Here is a 23,902-nt window from a genome sequence, read left to right on the forward strand (position 1 = left end):
GGAAAGAAATCCTTATCAAAAAGCAGCTTTTGGGTTTTTGTATTTTTGGGGGGGCTCTCTGTCATTAAGATTTTATTTGTGAAACGTGAGGAGAGTTTCAAAGAAATATAATGAGCCAGGGAGGCAGAGTGTGTTTATTCAGGAATTTTTTTTGGTCTCTGAGGGGAGTTCATTTCCCCGCTGAAACAATCTGTTAGGTTTCTCCTACCTATTGTGGTTTAAAACCAACGCTGACGTACGTACATAGATCACCAGGAGCTACAGTTTCATTTTAGATGTAAAGCAACTCACTCTAGCATCATTTCAAATCTTGTATATCTTGGTCTGTGTTTAATTTATGAATAATGATTTCCAGTAACCCTTTCAGGCTGTCGAAAGTACATAAAGTGATGTATTTAATAGAGGAGGACTTATATTGGTGTTATAGTAGCTTTAAGGGCAATGCGGGGTTATAGACCATTAGAAATGTGAGGTTTCTTTCCCCTGCAATTCAATTTCAGTGTCATTTTAATTGAGACTAAATTACTGCTGTTTTATCCCATGAGTCATAGCTGCAGGCATCCTGCCAAAGCCTTGTGGAAACAAAATATTTTTTGTAATATCCTGACTAAAAATGCCAGTGTAGCTGCATTACAACAACTTTTAGAAAGAGCAAAAAGTTCCTCTGCTTTCAGTGTTTCTTGTGCCACAATTCCATTGTACGTACAATTTCTATTCTATTCTGTTCTATTATTTTACCCAACTTAAGGCCACATACTGTACATCTACACTGTTTAATATCAGCCTACTGGTTGCTAGCAAGTTATAGTTACCCACATTTGAAGCTATTTCACTTTGTGATGTAGGACCATGATTAAAATATTGACAAAAGTCTTTCACGTTGGCTGTATTCGAGGTTTCATGGAAGTGGAGAATTTGTTTTAAACATTTGCTCTCTGATTGAACTGTTGGATTGTTTGGGGAAGATGCGAGTAACTTTGCAACAATCAAAAAATGGCAAATTCACTGTAGCAGCTGCTTCTTAGGCTAAAACTCAATCGATTACAAAACACAGAAGTCTGAAATTAAGGCTTCTTTTAACCTTGAATATAATGCACAAATAACGCACAAATTTCCCCACTGTGCGATCAATCTTATCTTATCTTATCAGGATACTAAGGCTAAGACCTGCTAGCCAATCAGAACTTTGGCTAGCTACAAACTTTGTTGTTACCGTCATTGTTATAGCCCTGCTTGATGAACAGTCTGTGCCATGTGGGTTTTTGTTGTTGATATTTCTCAACTCTTTATTGCTGACTGTACAGCTCTCTGCAGGTACTCAGGCAATCTGTCTAAAAGCGCCTGATGTCAGATGGGGGCAGTATTGGAAATACAGAATGTGGTGCAACCATCTGTGAACTACTCTTGCTTTTGTTGTTGTGGTTCAATTAGCCAGCTGTGGATTGAAGTTGTAACATCCAAAAAAAAGCTTAATTAACAGTGTTAAAAAGATGAAAAGTTTTTATTACAGCCACTGTCCATACTTTTCTTTTTTTCTGTTGTTGAGGTTTTTTCACTCTTTTCCTGTGTCAGGTGAACTTTCCTAACACTGCATTGCCTGTCTGGGTTCTTAAATGAACGCAAAGCATCATCCATGTTGAGCACTGTGCAGTTGGGATTTTGGTGCAATGCACAGGAGCATGTTTGTGGTGGTTAAAACCCCTCTACATAGCCTCTCCACAAGCAAATACCTCAGCAAACGTACACGACTGCTGTAGCATAAATTAAACATGAATAAATTAAGCCCTATGTAGCGTGTATAAAGCTGGATGATATCACCACTTGGGGCTCAGAGTTGTTCTTTCTCTTGCCAATAAACTCTTTCACTCCTTTCTTGGCTCTCTTCGTGCATCCTCTCCTCCCTCTTTCCTCATCTCTCAGAAAAAGAGGAGCAGAAGTAACTGTCTGTTTCCAGCTGTTCAACTTTCAAACTGATCCTCCTCCAAAACGATGCAGCAGCGGCTCTTTGCAGCACTGCACTACTCCACAGCGTTACATGAACACACAAAAACAAATAAATATCTTTGTCCTTGCTGAACCAGTTACTCATATGTTAAACTGGCTTCACTGAACCACAGGTCATGTAGGGCGCAACATAAAATGTGTGTTGGCCTTTAACACAGTAGTGCAAAGTGACCTTTTGGATGTCTTCTCTCATGCTTTGGCCTGTGGCAGCCATAGTGTCCAGGGACTGCCAGTAACTGCAGGCACACAACAGTTTCTCATCTCTGGCATCTGAAAAGTCCAGTGTCTGTCTGTGAGCAATAACCAGACTTCAAAATATATATAAACAGCCCCGATGACGCATGTCATGCAGCATGCGTGGCTATATAAACTAGAAGCTGATATGTTGCAAAATACTTCAGCTACTGTGAAGTTTTGAAGATACATCAGTAACAGTTTAACAAAAGAAGTCAAACAGACAATGTTTGCACTTTCTCATAGATGAGGAAGCATTAAGTGCAATGCCAACAGCTGCATGAAGTTATTTATCTCCATAGCAACTGATCAGACTTTTTCCACTGTGATTCACTCACAGATGCACTTCTATATTAATTTACAGTCAATAGACAGGGTATATTTATTTCTATTCACTTATTATTAAATATAAGAATTCATCTTGTGATAAAGCGTAATAACAAAACGTTCAAACAAAAAAAAGCAGAAATACAGGTTTTAATGTTTGTATAACTAAGCAGCCAAGTGCACAACCACACTCCTGTTTATACAAACTTTTGTTGAAATCATCTGACTTTTGTGAATTTACTGTAGAAACCAGTTGAAGCTTGACCTCCTTTCCATCGGTCATTTTCAATGCACCCGACCTCATTTACTAACATCTTCAGCTCACTTTTAGACTGATTTTGTTTACATTTTTAAGAAATGAAGTTGCTAGTACTGCTTTGTTTTGCGGTGTACCATTAGCGATACTGACAGCTCTCGTGTGTGAAGGCTCTCTGGTGTGTTTTCTTGAATTTGTGCCAGGAATGATGTTTATTTACTGTTGTCTGTTTTGTTTCAAGGGTGACTTATGACAGAAATTTAACACTAGCTGACTATAAAGGTTTGAGCAGCACATGTTTATCCCAGACCTACAAACGTTCAGATGAGTCTGAGGTGACACCTGTGATGCTTAGTTGCTAGACCTGGATTAAAAGGAATGAAAGGCTAGGGCAATTAGACAATATATTAAGCAGACAGTATAAATGGTGCAGCTTTGCAGCATTTTTGGTTGGTTGGTTGGCCAGTTGGTTGATTTGTTGGTGCACTGGTACTTAGGTTGGTTTTTCCACTGGTTCGTTTGTTTGTGGGTTTGTTGGTAGGTAAAGCTGGTTTTTTACACCATAATTATATGCTCTGCTACAAACAACTAACTGGTGCTCACCTGTTCGATGTGCTGTGTGTTCAGTTGTCGCTGCTACAGACAGCCGTGCGTGGTGGCGAGCATTTGAAAACTGCAACCAGAAACTTGCCGAGAAATTCTCCAACTGCTTTCCTGTGTTTAAATTCACGTAATCAAAAAAGTTTTTTACAAACTAACCGACTAAATCATTCATCCATGTGGCTGTGGCTTTAATGTAGGGGCAAATCCACATGTTATAGTCGTTTAAAGGAGGCGGAAAAGGTTGCGTGGCACATTCTTTGTTTGTTTCAGATGTGTTGTTTACTGCACCAAGCAGATGTCTCTGATTTGGTTCACTATCCCCAGCTCCAATCCACCCTTCCTTCTCCTTCCTCTCTGCTTCTCCCTATATCGCTATTTCTCACTCCTTTGCCGCCATTAAATTTCATAGGCTGTCCTTCATTCCATTAAAACCAGCTGTTTGTCATCTGGCCTGATCCCAGTATCAACAAACTTGGCTGAAATTGCCTTTAGCAAGTATTTACAGATGCAATAAGAAGACAGGGCCACTGACTCTGATTTAAATGACCTTTTGTTATACTATGAGTGCACTGGTCCTTGACCGAGAACTAAATAAACCCACCTTTAACCACCTTTGATATGCTCCTTACATTGGTAGATAATGGCTTAGGATATTTGGCTTACTGTGTGATAACTTGTCAGAATTATGACATGTTTATCATCAGCTGCAATCACTGAACATGTGTGCGCCTTTATATTGTTCTCTAATTTCTGTTCATTCTAAAACTGCATTCCTTCCTTTATGAGTATTTACAAGTATTTACAGCAGACCTCACAAATGACACAATCTGAATAAAGCGTAATTTATCATCGTTTCCTAACAGCAGAAGAAAGCATGACACGTATCCTTCCCATGATAAAACAAAGACCGTTTGAGTTTCTGCCAGCATAAAACAACTATATGTGCTGACAGCTCTACAGTCCAGCGAGGGGCTTGGAGGGCATAAACATGTCACACATTACCTCCAAGGTTCTGCAAGGATACCTTGCTGTCAGAGCGCCCCTTTACAAAATAAGAAACCAGGTGCAGCTATCTCTGTGTAAGTGTAAAACCATCCATTAAATAGTCATAACCTGCATTTTAAAATGATATAAAATGACAAAATTGGTCACCAAAAATTTCCTTCTAACCAAATTTAGTTCGGATTGGGAATGGGACCCTTCTCTAGAGGTTACCTTTCAGAGTCATCCCACATATTGGCTCAAGGTTACAGACAAGTATGGACTGTATACGAGAGACTTACCAAAATTCAATATTCATTAACTTCCAAAAAGAAACAGCCTTTTTTAGAATGAAAGGTTTAAATGTGCTGCATTATTTCACAACCTTCCACTTTCCCTCTGTCGGCCTCCAGAGTATCCTGGGACACCATCCAAGACTGTGGATGAGCTCACATACAGCAAAAGAAAAAAGTTGCCCAGTTAAAATAGCTCAGCTAATAACGCTGTTACATGTCTCTTCATGGGGCAGGTTCAATTCAGTTCAATTCAGTTCAATTCTCATCAAAATAACAAATTAGTTGCCTAAATGTGCTCAAGATCAATATATTATCATTAGTTGGGCAATAATTTAAGACATACGACAGCATTAGCTACACATGCTTATACTTCACAGGGCCACAGGAGTAGAGACTGGCTAGTCTTGGGGGAGTCATTCCCTACCTTGTTTCCACAGGCCTTTTAAATGTAAATCCATCATATAATACTTTCTGTGTTCTCCCTTTGTCTACATGGTTTCTCTCTGAGCACTCAAACTTCCTTCCTGGTGGAGCAATGGTTATCTGTCCCTCAGTGATAGCCCTGTCCAGGGTGTACCCTGCTTCTCGTCCTATCACAGCTGGGATAGTCTCCGGCCTCTCCTCCTCCTTGATTAAGACAAAGAAAATTGATGAGAGGATTATATAATTGTATAAATACAGAAAGGATTTGAAATAGCTTAATCTTCTGTGTTAATTTGCCACAAGTAAATATTAAAATTATGGGCTGGTGCTTTAAGGTTGATGGGAAAATTGTCTTTGGAGCAGATACAGAAATGCACCTGTTTCCCAGCCAGATGTTTGCAGCAGTGTTGAATGTGTGTGTTAATATGTTCAGTGTGTATGCAGTAAATTATGCGTGCTAATGAGTGAATGAGAGACAGATAAACTGTTATGCAGACAGACCAAATTAGTGTGTGTGTGTGTGTGTGTGTGTGTGTGTGTGCGCGCGCGTGCAAAATGTCCTCGGAGCTTCTATAAAATTTAATGACAGAATGAATTAAATTAGCGTGCAATATAACACGAACTCTCCTCTCCAGGGCTCCATCCAGCAGCTGCTGTTGAAGGCAGATCCCACGGCCCCAGATGACCAGTGTGAGGAGGACGATCCTTATGTGAGTCTGCATGAAAACACTCGAAACTGAGAAAAGTTCAGCTCCTCAAACGTCTCTAAAACACTGCAAACTTGGAACTATGGCTCCCTCTGCTGGTAGACATACAGTACTGCATAAAATTCAATTCTGACGCCCACATACATCATTTACATTTAAACATTTAAAAGCATAAACCATCATGAATCCATTCCACCTGCTTTGGTGCAAATGAAAGTGACAGCGGGTCAAAGCAGCTAGATTTTATAATCTTGTCAAACAGCTTCCCAGAAATAGTGTCAGGTTATTTTCAGTGCTTTAGGTCAGCTTGAAACAACTGGTTTTGAAATGGCCTACTGTCACACTATATATTTTTGACTGACAAAAAGTCATTTCACACATTTTTTTAATCATTTAGAGGTAAAACGTTAAATATGAAAATGTTCAAAATGTCATAAATTTACCTGTTTTGTAACTACAGTGGCGTTACAACATACAGGGATTGGTGTAATCATAAATACAAAGTCCAGCTTAATATGTGCTTGAAATTATTTAATTTGCTTGTAATTCCTCTTAAATCTTGGTGAGCTGCCCAGTTTTTCTTCTATTTGCTTGCCTTTAAAATCTTTAAAGAGCACTACATTTAAAGTCAATGTCTTAAATTACACGCATTATCAAGCCCACTACCGGCTATGGAGATAAATTTTCCTCAATAATATTGTCCTTTCTTGTGTTAGCAAGGTAACAAAATATACTGAGAAGGAATATGTAATCTTGTGAGACAGAGGTTATTTTTAGGAAAAGCAAAAAGCAAAAGTCATGACCTTTGCAGGGTGCTGTAATATACAACATAAACAAGCTCTCTATCTCTCACTCACACACACACACACACACACACACACACACACACACACACACACACACACACTGACATTCCTGACCGAGCCACAGTCAGTCTGTCCTGATAATGTTGTTTAGAACATTAATCATTTCTGATATCCAGTGTTTGTTTGTTTGTTTGTTTAAATTAAAGATAAGTTTCAGTGAAAAACATCAGTAACATGTGAGTAACCGTGGGAACCAAACTCTGGAATAAGGCTGTTTTGCTTATGTGTACATTTGGCCTCTTTCCTCATTTAATTTTCACTTCCTGCAGCTAAAAACTCAGATGGAATTTTGGTCTGCTGAACTTTTCCAACTTTCTCTGTGTTTTGTCTTCTAATTCCTTTTATCCTGCTCTCCTTTTCAACTCCAGGCCTCTGGCTACGGGAGCGGTGACAATGAAAACTTGGAGGGTAAAGATGAAGTGAAGAAGATTGTGGAGGAGAGAGAGTTCACCATGGTGTGTGCACTGTTGTTTTGTTTTTACCCCACTTATTTGCGCAAGCGAGTCACAAATGAAAAAGCTCCTGTCCTCTCAGTACCTGTGGAGACACCAAAATGATGATATTTGCTGCCAGCTCTGTGCAATCTGTAATGAATTTATGCAAATAATATCACATTACTATGCTTAAGGAAATGGCTTCTAAAAAAGCCCACTAAAAAAGAAAAGAAGATGGCCAATGTGTCATTGTATAGATAAGTTATGTTCCCATAGTGATTTAAAATAAACCTGTTGATTAAAACTTTAAAAACTTAACTTAATATTAAGACTCAGTCCACAAATCAATTTTTAGTTGATTTTTTTAGTCATTTTCTGGGAACTTTAAGCTACAGAGTCAAAGACACTTGAGTTTTTGGTGATTGTCTTCCAAGAAACTAGCTAAGAAACCATCTAAAAGTGCAGATAAGAGAGATTTCAATCACACAGATCACCATCTGTGGTCCAAGTATGACTTCACTGATGTACATGTATTTCAGTCCCTTTTGTATGAACACACAATCCAGATGTGTGCGACCTCTTCTCCAGGCAGTCTGAGCTACTTAATAAGCATCTCCCTTGGACACTCAAAGGCCTGTCAGACGATGGATTAAAATCAAAAACTCTCTTCAGGAAAGAAAATGATTTACAGCCTTTTTCCCCATCTGCAGTCATTTCTATTTATCATTCATGAGCAGGACAGCGGGCTTTTCTAGGCGTGCGGTCATGACATTTTATGATCGCAGCAGATCTTGTAGACGTAATGTTGGAATAATCTAAGAAATGCGCAGAATGAGGCTGTCAGTGTGACACTGTATTTGGATCTGATCTGAGAGCAAACATTTCCTACCATCCGTGGCAAACGCTTCACTTTCTTTCTTTTTCTTGTTTGGTTGTCTGTGCACATATACAGAGACTCTTTGTTGAATTATGAAAGAAAAAAAAAAGAAAGGCTCTTTAATTAATCCACAGCTGCAGCTATAACTAGTTTGCTGTAATATCCAGATTGCAGAATATTATGCATTTAAAAATATAAAAAATATGCAGTTTAGTGCTGAAGGTTGGTCTAAAGATGCACACTGATTTCTTTTTTTGTTTGTTTGTCTGTTTGTTTGTTTGTTTTACCATCGTGGTTATTAGCCAGAGCTGGCCCCCACTTACATTGTGATCCCACCTCCACCCACTGAGATGCCAACAAGCGATGACGAAGATGACAACTTTGAGGAAGCTTCTGGGCAGGAAGTGGAGGTGACCACGGTGCAAGGTAAAATGCATTCATGTAAACGTTTTAATGTGGTCTCAGGAACTCTGTCCTGTGGCAACAAACAGCAGTTATCTGCCACTTAAAATATATATATATTTTCAGGATTAGACCAGTGATATAGCAAAATTATTTCATGCTTCCCTTCGTTTGTGCTGCAATTCATGAGTAAATCGGCTCCTCCTTGGTTGCATTTCCAAGAGTTTCCACCAGATGTTGCTGAAAACACAGTGTAGCTTCCTTTCCTTTGTTCGTATGATCCAATGCTCAACCTTTTCATCTGTGCTTTATTCATCAAATCCACAGCAGTGCCATTTTTAATGTGCTCAAACATGCTTGTTTTTTCCTTTTTCTCTTTATGTTACAGCAAAGTCATTTCAGACAGGTGCTTCAGTTTCCACACCTGACACTGTAAGTCAGAATTATCTTCTGAATTTATATAACATAAATGTGTCTGTTTCAACATATTATGGGTTAAGATCATTACAGTTTTTATATAATTAAGGCAACAGGTCTTTAAAGGTCTGTAAAGGGGATGGTTGGTACTCTGCTGTAACTCTAGATGGGCTGGAAGTGACGTGGTTGATGAGGTTAACATTAAATGTGCTTTAAAGAGAGAGAGAGAGAGAGAGAGAGAGAGAGAGAGAAAACGGAAACTGTTTCCTGTAGAGCAAGTTTGTCCCACTTACTACAGCTGATGCTGCCCTATTTTTTTCCTTTTATTTTTTTTAAATTAGTGTGACTGCAGTCTACATTAAAAAAAAAAAAAATCCTAACTCCTTAGTCCCTCCAGGTTTATCCAGGGCAGAAAGGGGAGCCAGGCCCAGCTGGTCCCCCAGGACCTCCAGGCCCTCCAGGACCAGCCTCAGAAGAGGGACAAGGAGGGGAGCCTGGACAACGAGGCCCACAAGGACCACAGGGACCCCCAGGCACACCTGGACTTCCAGGGAAAGATGGACACCCTGTGAGTTTAACCTGCACGTTTGTGCACTGAATTTGAGGCATTCACAAGCTTCTATTTTTAAACAATTCAGGCGTCCGTTCACGGAGCACAGGATGGTTTTTTTTACTCTGTTGTGTTGTCAGATTTAAACATGATTGATTTGCTTTCTGTTTTTGTCTTTTCTCCAGGGAAGCAAAGGGGAAACTGGTTCACCAGTAAGTAAAATCCTCCTAGTCTTTCAAATATATAGTTTCCTTCATGTGGAAGTTATTATTTAATGTCTCAGAGGGGAAAGCTCATGCGCACTGCCGTGATTGTCATCTCTCTCAGGGAGCAAAAGGATTTCCAGGACTACCTGGAGAGTCTGGTCCGAAGGGAGAAAAGGTAAAAACCTTCAGGGTGGTTACAGAAATTTTAACATGGACTTATAAAATTAAATATATAATTAAAGAAATAAGTAAGTAATCCTTGAAATGTAGAAAATAACACAAACTTTCTTCTGTTTCTCTCAGGGTGATCCTGGTGTTGGACTACCTGGCCCTCCGGGTCCTCCAGGACCTCCAGGGCAGCCCAGCAAGTCCTCCGTGTTCCTGGTCAGTCATTTATTCATTTTGTTCTTAGTTTAAGCAAAATCAGGTGTGCTTGATTCATACAAGGAACTAAAATTAGCTCCAGTTTATTTGTGAAATCCTTGTTTCTGTTCTGTATACCTTCATATACGTGAACTTTTCATGTAGACACTGCCCATATTCTATTTCCAAATGTTGATATGAATTTGTTAGGTTGTATTTTTTCTGGTGTGATGCTAAAGCTAAGTCACATTTGTTGCAGCAGAAATCAGATCTGATGATACGCCCATCGTTTTCATTATGTTCCTCAACATTTTTACACAGCAGTGATATTCATACTGGGGATGAAAATAAATATTTTAAGTTGAAAATAAAATATTTATTTATATATTGTGGAATGCGAAAAAAAAGGCTCATTATGTTATAACCAACCATAACATTTTAGTATAAGTGACTTACCTTTTGACTAAATGAGGGGTCATTGCCTTTGTGTTCATCAGGAGGGTTCTGGATTTGAAGACTTTGACAGTGACACAGAGATTATTAGAGTAAGTGAAGTTGCTTTCTCTGTCTATGTATACTGACACTATAGTTTACCTGTTTTACAGAGCATTTTTCCCGTAACTGTAATGTTTTCTTGTGTTATCAGGGTCCCACAGGGCCTCCAGGTCCCCCAGGACTGCCAGGGCCCCCAGGAACTCCTACTGAGGACATCTTTTCTGGACTACCTGGGACTCCTGGGAAAGATGGAAGGGATGGAGCAAAGGGCGAACCTGGACTTCCTGTGAGTTTTACCTTGGTCCATTTTCTGTTAGAGCCCAATCTAAATGCAGCAGCTTAAAAATACTAAATGAACCAATATGTTTTCTACATATTGTAAACTCTAGCAGCTCAAGTATTATAGTTTATACAGGCTCAAGTTTATACAGTATTATGGTTTCTTTGGAAGGACAAGACAAACACTGAAAATGTAATTTTAGTAGATTTCACAGCTGCTCTCACATAACAAACTCATTTGTCATTTGCTAATTTATGCTAAAAGTTAAACAGGAGGTATACTCTAACTCTATTAAAACTCTTTCAAAGGACCCACCTGACACACACAATAGAATTAATTAAAATCAAGAGCAGTTTTTATTAAAAACAAAACAAACAAAACAAAAAACAAAAACATAATTTTGCATGAAACATTTCTGTGATTAAGTTTTTTTTAAAATGCATCTTTCTTTTAGTCTTTGCCTTCAGAACATTCATTTCTGACCTGGGTTCTGTGTTCAGGTGTCTGAGGAGTGGTTTAGTGGCTCTGGGTCTGATTCAGAGTCAGGGTCTGGTCAGGTACAATGGGCTGAAAAGACAGTATTTCCCCCAAGGCCATTTAAAATGTTCATTTACTGCTTTCCTGCCATTGCTTGGTGCACAGAATGAACAAAGATTGTATGTGTCTGCAGTTAAGACTTAGTGGTTCCATTTTTGAAATACATTACATACACTAGTTAAATTGTACAGTACATAAACATATCTGCCACCTCATTTTATAATCATGTGAAAAATGAAGTTTTCCCAGCACGATGAAATTCTCTGAAAAATCAAGTACGTCCTTACTACTTTTTATAAGGTTAATGCTAATCAAATGCACCTGATTATTTGATCATCATAAAGTGTGACCACTTCTATAAAAGCAGAAGTTGGTAGTTTGTGGGTCTGGTGCAGTCAGGTGTGTGTTAATACAAGGTCACAATCTTCCCCAGTGTGGATGTCCCAACAATTTCACCACAAGGTCTGACCCAAGCGCCACATTTCAGACTCTACAAGCCTCAGTTAGTATATTAGATGTTAAAGATTGTGACAGTACAACTAGAAAAAGGTTGAAACAAGTGTGGCTTCTTTGGAAGGTCACCAAGAGAAAACCTATTCTCTCTAAAAAGAACATGGCTGCACAGCTTAGGTTTGTAAAACTAATCAAGAGTTCTGGAACAATTTCTTTTGGACAGACAAGACCAAAGTAGAGAAGTCTGGTCATAAAGCGCAGCAGCACATTTGATGAAACCCAAATGCAGCATATTAGCAGAAACATCTCATACCAACTATTAAGCACAGTGGTGGAGGGGTAATGATTTGGGTTTGTTTTGCAGCCACAGGACCTGGGCACCTTGCAGTCACTGAGTCATGAACTCCTCTATATACTCAAGTATTTATTGAAAGTATTTCTCCAATGGCTAAAGCCAGGCTGAAATTGTGTTATACAGCAGGACAATGATCCCAAGCATAGCAGCAAATCTACAATATAATTACTGAAAAAGAGAAGGATTGGGTTGTTGCAGTGGCCTGGGCTTAGTCCAGACTTCAACCTGATTGAAATTCTGTGGCCAGAACTGAGAGCCTAAACAAACGTCATTAAATCATGTGATGTACTTTGTTTTTCACGAGACTACATAGAGGCTTGTGAAAATGTTTCATTTTCAAAAGCTTGTATTTGCACCCACACACCAGTAAATGGATCAGGCCTTTCTTTCCATTATCCTCGCAGCTTTTACGGCAGGAGCTAAAGTGATGAACAACAAGCGCTTGAATTTGGTTGCAGCTGTAGCATCTGTTGGGGGAAATGTGTCTTTTTGTTTTTTTTAAATTATAGAAGCTCTTACTAACAGTGTGAATGATGTACTCACTGCAAGGCTGCTTTGGTTCATGAAAGTTTTATTCACTTCAGACCAAAGAGGCTCAAGAGCTTTAATATGTTCTCATTTCAAACAGCTCGCTTTTATGAGCTCACACCAAGCAGCCCACTTTTGTCCAAAAAATCTGAATAAGAGCCACAATTACGCAAACTATGCCAACTCTGTAATACATGTACATGTTATTCTGGTAAATCCAAATTCTTGAGGGGAAAAAAATAATTTTGTTACACTTGCAGGGAGTCAGTGGAAAAGATGGCAATCCTGGGCCTGCTGGGGAGAGAGGAGACAAGGTAAGGCTAATGATCAACATATATTGTATTGTCACTATTTAAGACATGGATTTAAGAAGAAAATCCTCTCACTGGTTTTGGCTCTCATTTGTGTGTTTTCCAATCCTCAACCTTTAGTTTTAGCCCTCTCTGATTTCCCTAGAGAAGGCCTCTAAGTGCTCTGTTAGCAAAAACAATTAGACAAAAACTCTATAACCGCCTAACACAAAGAGCCTCTTAATGAGATGCCCCAATGGACCAATAAAGCCAAAGGGGCTTGAGTGTAAACAAGTCTGTATTGCAATAGCCGCTCTGTTTTTGTTTTCATGGAAACCAGAAAGAACAACCTTTCCCCATTAAACACGAGCTAACTCTATTTCATTATGTTTTTTGTTTTTAACAGGGCGAGCCTGGTGCGAGTGGTCAACCAGGACCAAAGGTAAGATTGTTTTGTTTTTTTGTTTTTGTTATTGTTTTTAATCCTGTCCTGCTGGCTAGTTTTGCAATCAGACTTGTGATCTGAATGCATGGTGGTGCCGAACACATTTAGCTTTTGCAAGAACAGCTATACAGAATCTCTATAGACTCCTCTTGTTCATGTGAATCATTTATCTGCTTATTTATTCATTTATTTTTGTGTTATTTTAAATATTAATATTATATATGGATATGACGATGTCTAAGTCAAGACAGGCAAGAGAAAAAAAAGTGGTGGTGGTTTGGATGGGGAGTAGAAATGGGATGATAGAAACAAATAGAAATGCACAATGTATCGCCAACTGCTGCATCTGTAAGAAACAAAGAACAAAACAAACATACAGCATGTGAACACAAGACATTTGATAATACACAGATACATGAATCCACAAATCTTCCTATAGTGTGTGTGTGTATGAGTGAGAGAGACAGAGAGAGAGAGAGAGAGAGAGACAGTGAGTGTGAGAAAGTCTTTGTCACAAATGTATTTCATAATGAGGGTGGGAAGCTGCAACAATACCCACCAGAAGCCTGAAGGCACACAGAGATGGAACCAGGACAGCCCAAGACGGCCCAAGACCTGAGGCCACACATCTCTGTGACATTCACTTGTCCATCCCAGGAGGAGAAGGAGAGAGGCCCCAGATGGGGTGCCCACAGCCAAAGGGTGAGAATCCCAGAGAACCAGAGGTAATGGGCACTCGACCCTGCTAGAGGCTGGCCACCCTGGTACGAGCCGATAGCAGGGTCCCAGGGTTCCAGTGCCCGAGGCGCCCAGGACCACCTGGCAGCGCCACTTTTCCCCGACATGGTGGAAGTCCAGGCCAACCTGTGCCACCAAGGGAGCGGGCTGACGACCTCCACCCACTCACCCTGGGACCAACAAGCACAAGTAGGGACTGGCAGAAAACCACTGGCTCAGTGGGCACCCTCATTCCCCAAAATCCGCCATGATGTTAAAGAAGCTTGACCCGGGGTCAGCAATGTCAATGCCCCGGAACACTACTGAGTCTGGGTCAGCACCCACCACCCCCACCACAAAGAGTGTATTGGAGTGTGCAGATGAAGACTCCTCTGGAGATGTGTGACAAAGTGAAGGGGCAAGACTAACTGGTCTGGGTCCAAGACAAGATGCACCCAGTATAGTTGTTCTGTCTCCTGGACGCTCCACACCCTTTCTCATTACATGATGAAAAACTTTGTATTGTGTTCTGATAATTATCTAGATTTTACTAGGGATCAGGAAAAATGAGTAGTTTATTTGAACAGTAAGATAATATTTTGCCCTACATTATTACATCTCCTGCTTTCCATAGAACACGTGTCAAGAAAGACAACACGGAGAACAAAAGAGACACACCACCAAGGAGACATAGATGACAGAAAAACTAGAATACAACTCAACTAAATCCTAACTAATAATAACAGCATAAGATGCTGTTTTAACACGTTTTCAATAAAACATAAGGAATCAAAAATACAAAATAAACCCAAAACGCTGGGTCACAGACCAAGCCCCGAAAAAAAGGGGAAAATCCCTTCAAGGCAATAATAACCAAAAAAGGTGCCCAATTCCTTTAAAAAAAAATAAAGAAAGTTTGGTCCTTTTTTACCCCCTTTTTTTCCGCCAACCGGACCGGTTGGATCCTTAATCCATCACAATTATTGTCTAAAGGCCAAGAAAGATGCCCAACGGATTTACTATACCAAGTGGACCATCCCCGCCTTGCCGTACTCTTCCATTTGATTGACCTTAGTTTTTATTGTTTATTTTATTTTATTTTCAGTTGTTACATACGGGACAGACATGACTGGGGGAAAGGAAAGGGAGAAAGAAAGAGCGGGAGGGAAAGAAGAACAGCGGGGAAGAGAGACGGCGATAAAGGGCACAAAAACAAACAAACAAACAAACAAAAAGGTGGGGGGCAAAAAATACATATATATCAATCACCTGGATCACCTGTTGAGAGAAAAAAAAGACAGAAAGCAAGCAAAAAAGAGAGCAATATAATAAACAACATCATTGCGGTAATCTATGTGTAAATACTAAATATTGACTATTATTGCACAGCACGTAAGATCGACAGCGCACAGTGTGCTTTGAGGTAGCAGCAAAAGAAGGTGTAGTTTGTGTCCGTGAACACCTGTGTGTAAACCTGTGAGCATGAGCACACTTGTATTCAAAAGGTTCCTTCATGTAACGATCTGCTAGAGGGTGTGGGCCATAGCCCCATCCTGGTCCCTGGATCTCCTCCAGGGACCAGAGACCCCCAGAAAGCAAGAGTCCAAGGAAGACCAACGGAGGGGCAACCGTACCACTCTACCGAAAAGAGCTGAGGAGAGCCCCAGATGAGGGATCACCCAGCAGCCGTGGAGCAGAAGCCAGAGAGGGTTGCAGTGATGTGCCCCTAAGCTCCACCGGCAGCCAGCTGTGCCACAGTGGACCGAGCCCCAGGCCCAGAGGCCGAGGGCACTCCACGCCGTCCGAAGGGCCACGACTGAGCCACAGGCACCAGGCCCCGATAAGCCGCCACCGGGAGTGAGCCGGTGCATACCTGAGCGCCCAGCCCATGAAGTTTTGTTCTTTCAGTAATGATGTAATAAATCTCCAGCTCCTAATTGGTGGCGTGACTCTTTTCTGAATTTGATAGTTTGTGATATCGCTCATAATGGAGCAGCTAACTAGAAAGTAGTCTAAGCGAGATTGTGAGTGGTTTACTGGTAAAAGGAAGGTGTAATCCTTGAGAGTGATACGAACGCCAAGAATTGTAAAGACCAAATTCACTCTTGTATTATTTAAGAATGATGGACTTCAAATTCCTTTGACTCACTGCTGGATTGAGCCTGTCAATTTCTAGGTTGAAGTCTCCTCCTCCTAGGTTGAAGAAGCACGCTGTCAGAATGATCTGAGAAGGAAGAAGGGAAGGAAGGAAAAACTAGCAATACACAGATACTATAAATCTGCCTTCTGAATCTGCAATAGTGTTGCTAACAGTGAAGTTTTTGGGGGTTTTTTTGTTTTTTTTTTGCTTATTTATATGGCTACGCTTCTTTGTTTTGAATTGTAACAGGCTGAGAACACGGGAGGGAACTGTGGAGAAGTGAGTTAGGGTTAGTTGAAAGACGATGTCTGCCCGTGTCATTTAATCTGTGCTGAAGTCGATTGAAATGTGTTTTTTAATCTTTTTTTAAATTACTTTTAAAACTGTCAAAGAGTAAATCGGTAGAGAGAGTCAGTAATAGGAATGTGTGCAATTTGTGTTTTTTCATTTCGTCTCACAATACTACAGCATAGCTCTGCTCACTTACCTCCCACAAAAGGTTAAGATCTGCTCATTTTGCTATTCATACATTGACAAACCACCATTATCGATATTGGCAATCATAATTCTGCTCACTTTTTCTGCTTGCATTGAGGCAAATGGTTTCTTGTGCTATGTTAAAGCAACTCCTTACCTGCTAAAATATTTTTTTACTTTTAAAAGTAAAAAAAAACAAAAACATTTTGTCTCTTTCAGGGAGATCAGGGCCCACCAGGATTCCCAGGTCTACCAGGAGCAGATGGTCCAGAAGGGCATCCTGGTCCTAGGGGTCTGCCTGGTCCTCCTGGCCCCCCAGGGCCTCCAGGAAGAAACTTCATCCCAGACTTTGAGGTATAGTGTGTTTCACTACTAAATGTATGGGGATAATATATCTAATGTTTTGTCATTTTTATCATTAGAAAATCATTAAGAATAATATGCAACTTTAGCTGATATGAGTAGTGATTTGTTTGTAGAACTAGAGCATGATGACAAAGAACGTATAATAACTATGCAATGTTTAACCCAATCTCCCTGTAAACACAGAAACAGTGCAAATGAATTGTCCGTGAATGCTGCAGCGTGTGTGTTATAACAAAAGTTTTGATCATTAACTGTGCATAAATTTGATGTGAGCCCTCGTTTCCAACAAACATGTTGGCTCATTGCTAGATGCCTTTGCACTTTTTTAGGACATGGAAGGATCGGGGCTAGAGGCCGCTTCAGCAGCAACATTACCCAGAGGTCCACAGGTACAAATGTGGCACGATTTTAGTGTCTTATCATTTTTGCATTTCACGAACGGCTGCTGTTATTACCCGAGGTTTGATTTTGGTTTGATTTTCACAGGGACCTCCAGGACTCCCAGGACTTCCAGGACCCAAGGTAAAATATTTGTGTGTGGGTCCATGTAAATGGCTCTCCCTGAAAAATGTTCTCAGGTTAAGTTGGATGGGTGAACATTTAAAATCTAAGGCCTTGGATGGCATTCAGTGATGCATACAATAAATTGCTGTTTTTGCTAAATGCAATTTGTTTTTTTTAAATCTAGATTTCTTTATTTTGTCTCCTTCATCCTTTTCATAGGGTCAAGATGGTTTTGTTGGTGTTCCAGGAAAGCCAGGACAAAAGGTTAGCCTGCTGAAGATATTAAATCAGACAAGCTTCTTGAAAGTCTGCTTGCTTTAGGTCCATAAATGACCATTAAGTAAAAGGCCTTGTGGTGAGAGGAGATGTTGGCTTTAGGCTGCATGGTGCTCTAGAAAGTAAGGATTCTGTCATCTTACAGCTTCACAGCCAACTTTTGGATTTGGATTGGAACATTATAATCAATATCATTGATTTGGTTATTTATCAGTTTTTCAGAAAGAATTCCTCAGTTTTAAGAAGACAGAAATCAAGTCACCTTTTTACATCATAATGATGCTTATTTTTCTTCATTCCTTCTGCAGGGAGAGCAGGGTGTTCCTGGGGACCCAGGCATTCCTGGTACAGATGGACTGACTGGAGCAGAGGTCACTGATCTAAATAATTCTGACACATTTTAATAAGCAGTGTGCCCTTTTTTTTAAAGACTGATGCTTAAATAAATGATGTTCAGTCAACCTGTAAATTATTTCAGTCTGCACTAGTTTGCATGCATCAGTGACAACAGATGTAACTCAAAAACAGCATAAAAAGCCGTAGCTTGGGTGGGGTTGGGTTGCAAAGTAGATTGCAGATGCAGCAACAACTGAAGAGTAAGGTTAACCAACTTACAAAATGCAACAGTTATATATGTGTCTTTTGTTTATGTTTTTTTTTAATGATTTTACACATACTACATTTTTACTAGTCGGAGAGAACAGACACATATTTAAGTGGCACTAAGAACTACAGCTAATGTTTAATCCTGTGTCTGTAGGGACCAAAGGGAGACAAAGGTGACCAAGGACAAAAGGTGAAACCATCAACGAGTTGGTAGACAGATACTGCATACATGCACTGCTATGTGCTGAAAGGTAAAAATGTCAACTATTTATTAATTTTTTTCCAGGGAGAGCCAGGACAGGATGGGCGTAGTTTGCCTGGGCCCCCAGGACCACCTGGACCACCAGGAACCATCATCAACCTTCAGGATGTAAGTAGTGATACTTTTGGTGACTCTACTATTTAAACATGATGATGTTTAGTGATTCTCTGTCTTACTGTTAAAACTCCTTTTCTCTGTCTTCAGCTCTTATTGAACGACACAGATGGTGCCTTTAACTTCTCAGGGATTTTTGAAGCTCAGGGACCTGCTGTAAGTACCTGACCAAAATTCACTGAGTGTAGACCAAATGCATTCTTTCTAATAGCTACCAGAGGGCGACTCTTCTGGTTACAAAAAGACTACTGGAATACCATCCCACTGCTGTTGCTCTTTGATTTATTTCATTATATAGATTATCAATTATTCAATTGTGAAATCTCATAATTATTTGCAGGGACCAAAGGGTCCAAAGGGTGACATGGGATTACCAGGTTTGCAAGGACCGCCTGGACTTAAAGTAAGTGGGATGTACATACAACATGATTTGTTTTCTGTATGGACACTATAATGAAAACTATCAGGAAGTTGCTTTTTTTTTTTTTTAAATGTACTTGTGTGTACACACAGGGTGAAAAGGGTGAGCCAGGGTTTGTCATCTCAGCAGATGGATCCATGATGTCAGGCCTGCCTGGGCCAGTGGGACCCAAAGGATTCAAGGTTATATTGCACTTTTTAGACCTAACTCCCTGATAAAGTTTTCTGTGTATGTGTATGAAGAGTGCAGGATAGTACATAAATATAGCTTTGTTTGCAGGGAGAGAACGGTGTACCAGGGCCCCCTGGAATTCAAGTAAGTGTTGCAGAAAACCAAAGTAAATGCTAATGAATGCTGGTTTTATTTCCACTGATATAGATTATCAGGTGCATCACTTTTTCTAATTTCCAACAGGGGCCCATTGGACCAGCGGGACACAAGGGAGAATTTGGGCTCCCTGGAAGACCAGTAAGCACCATGGACTCTCCAAACACTGTCTAATTAAGAGTAGATTAACATATTTCTGTGCATTGATTCAAAAATTAGAAGATTAAGATGAACTAAAACAGTACATATTTGACATGATTAGCTTTCTCCAAACTAATTTTCTCAGTTCATGCATTGAAACTCCTGTTTGATTTGGTTTTATGTTAAATTTGATCACACACTGACTTGTTCAGCAAACTATCCAATCTCCCAAATTTCCCTGCGGGAATTGTTGAAGTTAAAATCTATGTAACTTTCTTTTCTAAAAACTTAATTGCTTTTTGGATAACAACTCTCCGTCTCTGTAGGGTCGCCCAGGCCTCATGGGACCTAAAGGAGAGAAAGGGGACTCTCGAGGCCTGCCAGTGAGTCACGCTTTACGGTTTCTATGTATGAATATTGTGCACCTGGTTTTGATCATAATCTTCAAATGAAGCATAGGTTGCTTTGATTTCCTTGTGCCAGTTTGGCAAAGAGTTTCATTTCAGTTTTTTCAGTTTTGTCTTTTCTTCTTTTACTCTTCATAGGGACCTCCCGGCCCTCCCGGCCCACCGGGGCGCCCAGGAATATTCACCTGCCCCAAAGGAGTAAACACTTTTAATTTTTTACACAGTTCTTGTCAATTGTCACCTTAAATTATGTGTTTTATTTGCTCACTGTTTCCTTTTCTTCCTAAAGACAGTGTTCCCTATACCCCCCAGACCACACTGCAAAACACCCGTAGGTTTCTGACCGTACAGCTGCACTGTATACTAATAAAGCATAATAAATCGACAGCTTTAGTGCAGCCTGTGTTAAAGAGCTTTATGTAAAATCCCACTGGTAAAATTATATTTGTATTGTGGAATATTGATTTCGCACAAAGTCTGTCTGCTTATCTGCAGTGCATACTTGATTTTTCTCTGACACAGGCTGCATAAAAGTCAGCATGTAAATGAATTATCCATCGGACTTTAGAGTGTATGCTGAGCCGACTCTGAAGTGCATCTTGATCAAACCTCATGTGCACAAAAGTACAAAACTTTTTTTGTGGGCTACCACGCCATTTTTTTTTCTCTCTTCACACCGTCCTCTGCTTTTCCTTCTGTGTACCGATAACACGCATGTTTTTCATTGTAACACCTTTTATCACTCAAAACATTTTAACAGCTGCTCCAAAATATCCCTGCATGATGCATTTCAAGTCTGTAAAGATGAAGGCTAAGTGCAGGAAACAAAAGGAGGTAGTTATAAAGTCGCACCTGTAGAAAATCTGCATGTGTTTGCAGTTGCTGATCAAGTGTAGTGTTAACATGCAAAACGGGGGTATCAGTACTATAATGTATTGTAAACTGACAAGGAATTGTGTCACTGCCTGTTGTTAATCTGCATTTTTTCTGTTATTTCAGCTTAATTCAAATGGAACCATTACAGCTGGTAGGTTTGGTCACCTTATCTGTTTCCTGTAAATTAAACATCAACTAATTATGGAAATAGTTTGCCAGAGACTGCCTTTACACTCAAAATACTTTTAATAAACGTACCCAAAGTTGCAGAGTATTTACAGTACATTTTGTTGTCTCAAAGGTAACTGTCAGACAGGAATAAAAGGGGAGAAGGGAGAGAGGGGACTTCCAGGGATACCGGCTCCACCAAGTGAGTTAAAAATGTCTTCCTTAGTATTAAAATAAAAACACTAAATATATTAAGAATTATCAGAGAGAAAAATCAATCTTAATATAAAGGAGGTTTAAAAAGGGTAATTTATGTAGCTTTTTAACCCGCTGTGATTCAAGAATAAAAGTGTTGTTTGTTTGTTTTTGTTTCTCCTCTAGTGTCATATAATCAAAGAGGAGGCTGGGTAAGTTTTATAAGGGAAAAACAAAGGTTGCTCTTTTCTCTTTTTTTTGTTATGGAATATGTGCTTGAATTTGAACCACAAATTGTGTTTAAAAGGTGAATATAGCCATTTGTTTTGTGGATTTATGATCAGGTTGTAAGAATATGTCTAAAATATTCTGAAAGCTAAGTCGGGTGAAGACATAAAAGAAAATATTAGTGGTAAACCAGTTGGAGACAGTTTAGCTGGAAATATATAGGCAGATACTTCATAGCACCTTCATTCAAATATTCTAAGGAAATGTAGAGTTCATACTGGATGACAAAAAGAAAGAAAGAAAAAATCCCACAAATCATTATCATGGATTTTGAACATTTTTTAACTACTGAATGACAAAAATGGCTCAAAAGTATTTTTAACAATTAAAATTTGCCCCAGTTGTAGCTTTACTGCTTGTTACAAGTGGAAAAAAGTGGTTATCAGTTATCAATGAATGATTTGAGACTTATGTCATGTAAAGAAAGAGAATTCAGTGCCAAATTATTAATTAATTTTAGCAAACTTTATTAACAACGTTCAACCACATGTGCTGACTGTATTGACAGCAAAGGCAGCTGCTAATAAGTACTTAGTAACATTCAATACTAGAATTTCACTCACTTGAATTGGACCACAAACTTGTTGGACAGGTTGTTAATACAATTCAGCAGACCTTTTAAATCATTTTAAATACTCATATAAAGAAATACTCCAAAACATACCAACAGGAGTTCTGGCATTTGAAGCCTAGCAGGGAGCTGGTGGCTACAGCCATGTTTGTCAACTTCTGCCTGTCAGTGAAGTCAACCACACTCCAGATAGAATTAAACTTTAATAGAAATTTAACAAGTTGTGAAAACGGTTTCAGCCCATGTAGAGTTGTTGGGGAAAGTTGGCTGCGTAAACTGCAACCATGTTTTGTACCAGACTTGATTTCTGCTCTAAAGTTGGTGTTTTTACATGGGAGTCTTTATAGATTGACTTACTTTTCGAAGTCTTTAAGTAGACATTTAAAGGACTGTAGTTTTTGGCACTTAATCATTTTTCAGTCAGCAGTTGATTACTGTGTGATGGTTTTGCCTGTGTATGCACTAATAGGTGATGAATGGTGACCAGGGAATCAAAGGGGAAAAGGGAGAGGCGGGGTTCCCAGGGATTTCAGGTATCCCTGGAAGATCAGGACCCGTGGTAAGTTTTATGCATCATGGTATATTTTTGAAAGAATAAACCTTAAAGTGTTAGTAATTCTGTCCTTTATATATTTTAGGGGCCCAAAGGAGAATCAGTGGTCGGCCCCCCTGGCCCCCCTGGGCCGCCAGGGCCTCCTGGTATACCAGGCTATGGCAAGCCTGGTCTTGTTGGACCTCCTGGGCCACCAGGACCTCCAGGGCCCTCTGGGTCATCCTTGAGATATGGTTCAGGTAAAACTCATTTAACTGCAAATATAATAAATATAATCGTCTGAAGGATGTATAGTTACTGTAACTAATGAAATAAAAGAATCACTTGCTATATTCTACATGGAAGATACTGAGATCTTTGTTATTGCAGGTCTGACCATTGCTGGCCCCCCAGGCCCTCCTGGACCTCCTGGACCACCTGGACCTGCTAGTCCTTCAAGTAACACAGCGTCTGTAAGTCAGTTTATCTGTGGCTGAGCTATATATTAATATGACACCAGACCCGTGATTCTTCTAACTGATTTTTTTCTGCGCATTTTGTACTTTTCCACATTTGCTTCTCAGCTGAAAACATTTTCGACTCGTGAGAGTATGATGCAGCAAACAGTGAAAGATGCAGAGGGCACTCTGGCATTTGTTACAACGACAGGAAGTCTCTTCCTTAAAGTTTCCCAGGGATGGAAAGAGATCCAGGTACTAATTTACAATGGTGCTTTATCAGTTTGGTAAAATCGGTTTACAGAAATACTTTCATGTTCATATTAGTACACTGGTCACAGAACAAACTGCTCTCCATCATGATCATGAATAACACATCTCACCTGCTCAACGTCACCCTAATGAGGCAGCAGAGCTCATTCTCACTCATACTGATTTAACCCTTCTCCCATAACGCTTCAGGAAATCCTTTCTACCTTTCTATGTGAAACTGTACAGTAACTCTTCTTTCTGTGACAGGTGAACACACCTGTCAGACATAAACTTCCACACACATATTTCTGTATTATACCCGCTCTTGCAGCAGTTTCTTGGATTTCTAGTGTACATATTATTAATTCAATTCACACTACTCGCTTGCACAATATCAGTCTTACTTTTTGCTCTTCTTTAACTTAACCTCTTTATTTTTTATTTTCTTTGGGGTTTTTTTTTTATCACTGTTGTA

At 39.7% G+C, this 23,902-nt stretch overlaps 1 protein-coding gene across 2 annotated transcripts in view; it reads left to right on the forward strand.

The window, feature by feature from the left end:
• LOC102305954 (collagen alpha-1(XVIII) chain) overlaps window positions 1-23,902 on the forward strand; it is a 58,793-nt gene that overhangs the window by 31,989 nt on the left and 2,902 nt on the right. Inside the window, exons 6-39 of one of the 2 annotated variants that reach the window (XM_005943669.3) lie at window positions 5,760-5,834; window positions 7,066-7,152; window positions 8,311-8,434; window positions 8,799-8,842; window positions 9,216-9,395; window positions 9,563-9,589; window positions 9,705-9,758; window positions 9,887-9,967; window positions 10,444-10,491; window positions 10,593-10,727; window positions 12,855-12,908; window positions 13,291-13,326; window positions 16,883-17,017; window positions 17,359-17,418; window positions 17,516-17,551; window positions 17,753-17,797; window positions 18,118-18,180; window positions 18,570-18,605; window positions 18,702-18,785; window positions 18,882-18,947; window positions 19,132-19,194; window positions 19,305-19,394; window positions 19,492-19,527; window positions 19,627-19,680; window positions 20,007-20,063; window positions 20,226-20,285; window positions 20,377-20,418; window positions 21,087-21,114; window positions 21,265-21,333; window positions 21,513-21,538; window positions 22,655-22,744; window positions 22,824-22,977; window positions 23,108-23,190; window positions 23,302-23,430. In XM_005943669.3, the coding sequence (XP_005943731.1) occupies window positions 5,760-5,834; window positions 7,066-7,152; window positions 8,311-8,434; window positions 8,799-8,842; window positions 9,216-9,395; window positions 9,563-9,589; window positions 9,705-9,758; window positions 9,887-9,967; window positions 10,444-10,491; window positions 10,593-10,727; window positions 12,855-12,908; window positions 13,291-13,326; window positions 16,883-17,017; window positions 17,359-17,418; window positions 17,516-17,551; window positions 17,753-17,797; window positions 18,118-18,180; window positions 18,570-18,605; window positions 18,702-18,785; window positions 18,882-18,947; window positions 19,132-19,194; window positions 19,305-19,394; window positions 19,492-19,527; window positions 19,627-19,680; window positions 20,007-20,063; window positions 20,226-20,285; window positions 20,377-20,418; window positions 21,087-21,114; window positions 21,265-21,333; window positions 21,513-21,538; window positions 22,655-22,744; window positions 22,824-22,977; window positions 23,108-23,190; window positions 23,302-23,430 (2,451 nt within the window). The remainder of the gene's footprint in view (window positions 1-5,759; window positions 5,835-7,065; window positions 7,153-8,310; window positions 8,435-8,798; window positions 8,843-9,215; window positions 9,396-9,562; window positions 9,590-9,704; window positions 9,759-9,886; window positions 9,968-10,443; window positions 10,492-10,592; window positions 10,728-12,854; window positions 12,909-13,290; window positions 13,327-16,882; window positions 17,018-17,358; window positions 17,419-17,515; window positions 17,552-17,752; window positions 17,798-18,117; window positions 18,181-18,569; window positions 18,606-18,701; window positions 18,786-18,881; window positions 18,948-19,131; window positions 19,195-19,304; window positions 19,395-19,491; window positions 19,528-19,626; window positions 19,681-20,006; window positions 20,064-20,225; window positions 20,286-20,376; window positions 20,419-21,086; window positions 21,115-21,264; window positions 21,334-21,512; window positions 21,539-22,654; window positions 22,745-22,823; window positions 22,978-23,107; window positions 23,191-23,301; window positions 23,431-23,902) is intronic. The other variant, XM_005943670.3, reaches the window with a different exon arrangement.

The sequence above is a fragment of the Haplochromis burtoni genome, unplaced genomic scaffold (assembly GCF_018398535.1).
Source record: "Haplochromis burtoni strain Fernald_Lab_line unplaced genomic scaffold, NCSU_Asbu1 Contig_101, whole genome shotgun sequence".
NCBI classification, from domain to species: domain Eukaryota; kingdom Metazoa; phylum Chordata; class Actinopteri; order Cichliformes; family Cichlidae; genus Haplochromis; species Haplochromis burtoni.